The 7,336-nt window shown below is 65.0% G+C and overlaps 1 protein-coding gene across 1 annotated transcript in view; it reads right to left on the bottom strand.

Moving 5' to 3' along the window:
• The window catches only part of LOC116787990 (deleted in malignant brain tumors 1 protein-like), a 499,349-nt gene extending 494,302 nt beyond the window's left edge, over positions 1-5,047 (bottom strand). Inside the window, exons 1-10 of the mRNA XM_032690198.1 lie at positions 4,750-5,047; positions 4,306-4,626; positions 3,902-4,216; positions 3,526-3,828; positions 3,137-3,451; positions 2,661-3,017; positions 2,280-2,588; positions 1,316-1,411; positions 1,020-1,103; positions 472-717 (exon numbers count right to left, since the gene is read on the bottom strand). Coding sequence (XP_032546089.1) covers positions 472-717; positions 1,020-1,103; positions 1,316-1,411; positions 2,280-2,588; positions 2,661-3,017; positions 3,137-3,451; positions 3,526-3,828; positions 3,902-4,216; positions 4,306-4,626; positions 4,750-5,047 — 2,644 coding nt within the window. The remainder of the gene's footprint in view (positions 1-471; positions 718-1,019; positions 1,104-1,315; positions 1,412-2,279; positions 2,589-2,660; positions 3,018-3,136; positions 3,452-3,525; positions 3,829-3,901; positions 4,217-4,305; positions 4,627-4,749) is intronic.
• Between the last annotated feature and the right edge of the window lie 2,289 nt (positions 5,048-7,336).

Here is a 7,336-nt window from a genome sequence, read left to right as displayed (position 1 = left end):
AGTTTGGGGTTTTAATAGCAAAAAAGAGAAATTCACATTGATATCAAAGAAAATCCCTACACTAGAGCACTTTTCTGGCTGCACTGCAGTCCTGGTCAGGGAAGGGTGACCTCCATGGCCATAGCCCCCCAACCCTGCACACGTGTCCCCAGGGATGGGGCATGGCCGGGACATCCTCACTGCGACGTCCCCAGGGCGCCGGTGCCGACATCATCACAGTCCATGTGCCCCGGGGGCTGTCCCGGGGGGTCCCCTGTAGCTCCGGGGGGACTTGGAGGGGGGCAGCTCCCACCTTGGGGACAGCAAAGGCAGGTGCCTCAGGGGGACAGCTCCGTGTCCCCCCTCCAGACCCCACCTGGGGTATTTCTGCAGCCCCCGTGGATCTGGTGCTGGATCCCAGCTCGCCACTGCAGCCAAACCCCCCATTGAGTGGCTCTGCAGGGGGGACAGGGCAGCTGTGGTCCCTCTTACCTGTGGGTGGGACACAGATCCAGCCCCTCCGTGCCACTCCCTCAGAGATGTCCCCAGTGCTGGGAGTGGGGGACTCCTCTGGCACGGCCGTGGCATCGTCGTAGCCATCCAGGGTTCCAGCTGTGGCATCATCGTAGCCATCCGAGGTTCCTGCTGTGGCATCGTCGTAGCCATCCAGGGTTCCTGCTGTGGCATCGTCGTAGCCATCTGGGGTTCCGTGCCCGGGCAGGGCAGGGGGGGCTGGGACTGGCACGGGGGTACATGGCATTGACCCGGTGGCCATGGCAGGGACAGGCTGTGCCATCCCCCTCTGGCTGTGCCATCCCCCTCTGACTGTGCCATCCCCCTCCGGCTGTGCCATCCCCCTCCGGCTGTGCCATCCCCCTCTGCCTGTGCCACCAGGGATGTGTTGGTGGCCCTTGGTCCCTCAGGGAAAGGTGATGCTTCTCTGCCCACTAACGAGGGGGGACGTGTCCCCTCAGCTCCCCAGCCCTGCCGTGTCCCCTGTCCCCAGCGCTCCCCGCTGGGTTCCTGCCCTGTGCCCCTACCTGGGACTGCCCCACTGTCACTCCCCTCCACGCTGTCCCCGGTATAATACAGCAGCTTCTTCACTGAGCCCTCCCGCGGGGAACCTGCAGGGGGAAAACAGGGTCTTGGGGTGGCCAGAGGTGGCACCGCGGGTGACACAACCTCAGCCACAGAGCAGGGCTGTGATGGGACCCAGGGACCCCCCCGCACCACGGGGAGGAGCCAGTGCTGTGCCACCAGGACCCGCTGCCGCGGTGGGACTGTGGGGCAGAGCCCCCCTGTCCGGGCAGAGCTGGGGCACGGGGGCTGCACCGACCTGGGCGACTGGGCACCTCCTGGTACTCCGGCATCGCGCTGTAGTCCAGCTCCTGGTAGATGGCGTCGGGGATGGCACCCACGGCTCTGCCGGCGCCTGCAACAAGAGGCAGCGCTCTCCCAGGGCCGTGGGCACCGTGGGTGGCACCGGGCTCACCCACTGCCCACCCTCCGAGCCGTTCCACACGGGGGGAGCCCCTGAACCCCAAAGCGGCTCTGCCCCGGCACCCACCCGCCGGGACCCACCTCGGCGCCAAGCGCGGGCACGGCACATCAGCACGGCCAGGGCGCCCAGGGCCAGGCACAGCAGCGTCCCCAGGACTACGCACAGCACCACCGCCACCGGCACAGTCCCCCTGGCCACCTGCCCGCTTGGCACCGGCACAGTCCCCCTGCCCACCGCAGGGCCGCTGCTGCTGGGGACAGCTGTGGGGACACGGCCAGGCAGTGAGGGCAGGGGGATCCCAGCCGGCCCGGCGGGGGGAGATGGCACGGGCAGAGCTACCTGTGCAGGTGGCCCCGTCCGGGCACGGGGTGGTGGCTGTCTCGCTGGGGTTGTCACTGTCCTCCGCACAAACCACGTACGCGTCCCCTCCGGGGCCGCAGGAATGCAGGTGCCAGGGTGCCGAGGGGCACCCCCAGAGCGAGCGGGCCCCCTCCTCGCAGCCCACCCAGGCCAGCCAGGCGGGGGCCGGCTGCTGGGCGGGGGCGGGTGTCAGCTGCCCCCCGTCCCCACAGCCCAGCTGCCGGCAGACGGCGGCGGCGGTGCCGGGGCCGGTGCCGGTGGCGCACACGCGGCCCCAGGTGCCGTCGTGGAGCAGCTCCAGGTACCCGCTGCAGCGCCCGCGCCCGCCCGCCAGCCGCAGGGAGAGCTGCTCTGCGAGGGGTGCAGGGGGCTCACGGCACGGCCGGGAACCCCCCGGGGGGCTCTGCTGCTCCCCGCCCCGGGGACACCCGACACTGACCTGAGCACACGGCCCCGGCCCCGGCCCCGCGCTCGCACTCGCGCCGTTCCGAGCGTGGGCATTCCCAGAGAGACTCCTCGCTCCCGGCGCACTCAACCACGTACGGCCACGCTCTGCCCGGCCCGGGGCCCAAGCGCGCCGAGCCGGGGGCCTCCAGCGCCGCACCACAGCCCAGCTCCCGGCACACAACGGCGGCGGCCTGCAGGTCCCAGCGCTCCTGGCACACGCTGCTCCACGTGCCACCGGCATAGACCTCCACGCGCCCGGCGCAGCGCCCGGCACCGCCCGCCAGCCTCACCCGCCGGCTGCCTGCGGGCACGGAAGGACCGGGCTGGGGGCTGCTCGGGGCACCAGCACCCCGCCCCTTCTCGGGACACCCACCTGAGCAGACGATGGCTGCCCCATGAGGGATGTCGGTTGGCCCGGTGGTCATGTTCCAGACTATTAAGTCGTTTAGCCAGACAGGCATCTCCTGGTTGGTCATCTTCCAGAGAGTGTGGACCACTTCTATTGTAATTTTCTGCTCCGAATCGCTCATGTTCCATACGGGGACCGTACCAACGACAGCATCGCTCCTGTCCAGCCCACCACAGCCCAGCCTCCCACACACCACACTGAAATTCCGTTCAGCCAAAACCTCTCCTGGCACACGGCGCCAGACCCCAGGGCTTATGGCCAACTCCAGCCACCCGTCGCACCGGCTCTCACCCTCCACCAGCCGCACGGAATTGACGATGCCTGTAAAATGACCTGGCTCAGCCCTCCCCTCATCCCAAAACAGCCCTGAGTGCTCCGCTCCCAGTTCTTGGGGTGTCCCAAAAGCCCTTGGAGCCTCTTCCCACGGGTGCCACACAGACCTGAGCAGTTGACAGCGGCGGCGTTCCCCGGGCTGCAGGGGGGCTCCCCCAGCACCGCCACGGGGCACTCGCCCGGGTGCCGCTCGCTCCCGCTGCAGCCGAAGGCGTCCGGCCTCAGCGGCCCGTCCCCGCTGCCGAAGGAGCCTCCCGGGGGCACGGTGACGGCGTGGCCACAGCCCAGGTGGCGGCACAGGACGTCGGCATCGGGCAGGTCCCAGTCGGTGGCGCACACGGACCCCCACGTGCCCCTCACCGCCACCTCCACCCGCCCAGCACAGCCCGAGCTGCTGTTCCCCAGCCGGAAGCCCGTGTAGGCTGTGGCAGAAAGGCCGTTCAGGGGGGTGATGCTGGGGGGACCCCCAACACCCCCCGCTGTCCCCAGTGCTTACGGGAGCAGATGATGGTGGCGTGGCCAGCGCAGCCCTGGCCGTGGGGCACCCGCCGGCCGCAGGCGCTGAGGAGGGGCTCGGTGCCGCTGCAGTTGAACCCCCCCTCCCACAGCGGCCCCGTTCCCGCCCCAAACCGGCCGCTGCCGGGGATGGCCAGCGCCGCGCCGCAGCCCAGCTCCCGGCACACCACCTGGGCCACCTTCATGTCCACGTGCTCCGCGCAGACGCCAACCCAGGCCTGGCGCTGCCGCACCTCCAACCGCCCGGCACAGGCTCTGTCACCCCCAACCAGCCGGGAAAACCCTGCGGGAGCAGTGTAGAGTTGGCACTGAGGGATCTGCCGGGAGTGCTGCGTCCCTCCCAGCCTGGCTCCTACCTTGGCAGATGACAGCAGTGTCGAACTCATGGGTACCGTTGTATGGTCCCCAGCCGCGGATCTTGCAGTCCCACAGTGTGGCCTCGTCCCCCTTGCAGTTCACCACGGCCAGGTTGAGGGGCCCAGCTACAGTGCCAAAGCGGTTGCGGGCAGAGTAGGCGCCGGCAGCCGAGCCACAGCCCAGCTGTTGGCACACCACCTCAGCGTCCTCCATGAACCAGTCGGGATCTCCCACTGAGCCCCAGTGTCCCCGCAGCTTCACCTCCACCCTCCCGGCGCAGGGACCGCCGCCCACCAGCCTCAGCTCCATGGACTCTGCACCGGGACATCCGCACAGCTCAGCCCTGCCCGGCACACCCCGGCACAAGGTGGGTGTCCCAGCACGGCCAGCCTGTCCCCCTCACCTGTGCAGATCACCCCCACGTCCCGCTCGTGGCCGCAGCGGTGCTGGCCCCATCCGAAGTGCGGACACTCCTCCAGCACCTCCTCGGTGCCACGGCAGAAGTAGGGCTGGAGCCAGATCCGGCCGCTGCCCTGCCCGAACGGGGCGAACGGGGACGACCAGGCCACGCGGCCACAGCCCAGCTGCCGGCACACCACGGTGGCCCAGCGGGCTTCCCAGTCGAAGTCGAAGACGCAGGCGGAGCCCCACTCACCGTCGTGATTCACCTCCACGCGTCCGGCACAGCGCCCGCCGCCCCCCACCAGCCGCAGCTGCCCGGAGCCTGAGCCGGGCCCGGCACCGGCGGGTCCCCGCTCCCACCACCCCGCCACTCACCCCCACACAGCTGCAGGCACAGCAGCAGCCCCAGCGCCCGGACCGGCCCCATCCCTGACAGGTCCCGCACCCCCAGCGCAGGCAGGGGATGATGTAGCGGCAGCGCCGGAGCCGGTGCAGGTGGCAGCACCAGGGGAGCTTTTATCAGCCGGGGGATCGCCCAGCTGCGGGGCCACGGCCTCCAATAACCTGCTTCGTGCCCAAATATGAGGCTCGGCTCCGCTTCTGGCGTCACACACCTCGCCACAGTGGGCCGGCACACGGATGTCCCCGGGGGGAGCCGCCCCCCCCCAGCACCTGGGCCGAGGGGGCCCCTCCTGTACCCCCCCGTGGCTCCAACTCTGCCGCTGGAGCCCGGCAAGAGCCATCCCCGCGCTGACAGGATTCAGCCCCAATCCCGCCGGAGCCTCCACGGGACCGCCCCGAGGAGCGGCTCGAGGCAGAGCCCCGGGGCCCCCTCCCCGGGTGCCCCCTCCCCGGGCGGTGGGAGCAGCCCCCGGCTCCCCGCGGGGGCGGCGGGTCCCGGTGCCTCGCGCGGGCGGTGGCACATGGCGGGGCTGCCGCAGCTGTGCCCCCGCGCTCGCCTCGCCGCCGGGGCAGGAAGGAGGCGGTTACCGCCCGCCGGGGACGCGGACGAGGCACCGACCGCACGCGGCTCCTGCCACCTGCGCCGGCACCGATAACGCCGCCGCTCTGCGCTGCCCGCGCCCCGCGGCTCTGTCCCGCTGCAGCTCGGGAGCCTCGGGAGCCGCAGCGTTAAGGAGATGTCCCAATCTGATCGCTCCTGCGGCTCCCTGCCGTCACGGTCCCAACGCCAGAGACTTTCACTGCTGGGAAGAAACCTCTGAAGATCTGCTCTGATGGGGAGTTCAAAAAATGTCGCTTCTCAGGAGGAGAAGGATTTCTGTTTCCTGGAAAATCTGTTTCCAGCTGAGCTCAGAAAGTACACACCAGAGGTTTGGGGAAAAGGAGAAGACTGAAGCAATGACCCACCAGAAACCCATCAGAACTCACTGGCACTACTTCCAAGGCTGCTGGCGAAGCCTGGAAAACCCTCAGAAGCCATACTGATTTGTCTTGGTTTGACCCAGTCTCTTCCTGGACCTCAACTGCTTTTAGCACAGATGCTGCTGTCTCAGTGAGAATCCTGGAGGTTCCCTGGGCAGCTGATCCACTCTGCCCCGTGTCTCCTGCTCTCAGTTCCTGCCCAGCCAGAGTCAACTGGGCCAAGGGCACGAGCACTCCCCGCCTGGATAGGGAATGGGGGACTGACTTGTGTGGAATTCACCTAGAAAGGCAAACGAGGGGATTGTTGGACTATCTGGCTCCTTAGGGAACCTGCTGGGAGTAGAGAAGCACAACCCCAAATCTCCAGCTGTGGGTGGAGTCGTGGAACGTAAACCAGCACAAATGGATCCCCCAAAATGAACCATGGGAGAGCAGGACCAAATAAGGGTCACTGTCCCTGGGGAAAGGCCAAAGGAATTGGTTGGGACTTGGATTGTCCCCTGGGGAGATGCTGGTTGCTGGCATGGAGAGAATGCCCTCCCTCAGGCTGCCAAGATCTCTCAGTGCAGCGGCTTTGGCCAACAGGGCAGCACAAAGATTGTTCTCTGCGCGGGGCCCAGGGTTGGGTTCCGGTCTCAGCTTTGCAGGTTTAGAGGAATTCTACCTACAGCCCGCAATTCCATGGGGAATTCCTGCTGGAACAGCCTCCCAGTGCCTCCTGGAGCCCGGCTATTCCCCTGCAGAGCTGCCGCTCTAAGGCCACGTTTGCCAGGAAGCAGCCACGGTTCCAGGTTTGCTCAGCGGGATCGGGACAAGGACAGGTTGATGTTGCACAGACTTTGCTGTTTGTAACCCTCGTGCCCATCCCCACTGATGTCCCTGGGGGAGACAGCTCTGGTTGCCTGGAAATGACCTGAACAAACAGTTTTTCTGATGGGTCTGGTCTCCCCCTGGCCGAGTTATGGAGCAGAAGCACCAACCCCGGCCCAGCTCTCAGTTCTGCAACTGCAAATCTTTGTATCCTGTACAATATGTTGAATTTAAGAACATTTCCCTGTGTTGCAGTGTTTATGTATTTTGTCTTTTTCCTTCTGTTTGGCAGGTGAAAATTCATTAAACAGTGGATTTATCACTCTTCCTGCTTCCAGTGGGGAGTACTGGCTGCTCTGTTTAAACTGGTGACTGAAAAACTGATACTAAAAGTGAAATAATTTTTTAAAATACTTGGGAAGAGTTTTCATAATATGATCTTTTTCCCTTTGCTGTGTGTTATTTTTCTATGTCCTGGCTTTTCAGAGGAATTTATTGTATTTTAATTAGGAAAACAGTACCTAAGTTAGAAATTATTTTAGGTGTTATACCTGGAATTTTCAATTTCCTAAGGCCATTCTCTGTGCATTACTAACCAGCAGAGAGTGCTGCAGCAGTTCCTCAGGAGCACTATACAGGAGCATTATTTTTGCTCTTTTTTGGCTGGTTTTGTTTTCTTTCAGTATATTTACACACTGAAGGATCAACAACTATAAAAACTGAAGTGAGTTTTTGGTGCAGTTTATTATGTTGCCTTGGATATTGAATCAAAGTAGCAGGTGAAGCCACACATCTGCAGTGGGAACAGGGGCTTGGACAGAAATTATTCCGTTGTCCAA

Source organism: Chiroxiphia lanceolata, chromosome 6 (assembly GCF_009829145.1).
Source record: "Chiroxiphia lanceolata isolate bChiLan1 chromosome 6, bChiLan1.pri, whole genome shotgun sequence".
Taxonomy (NCBI): domain Eukaryota; kingdom Metazoa; phylum Chordata; class Aves; order Passeriformes; family Pipridae; genus Chiroxiphia; species Chiroxiphia lanceolata.
This window is presented reverse-complemented; position numbering and strand designations above follow the sequence as displayed.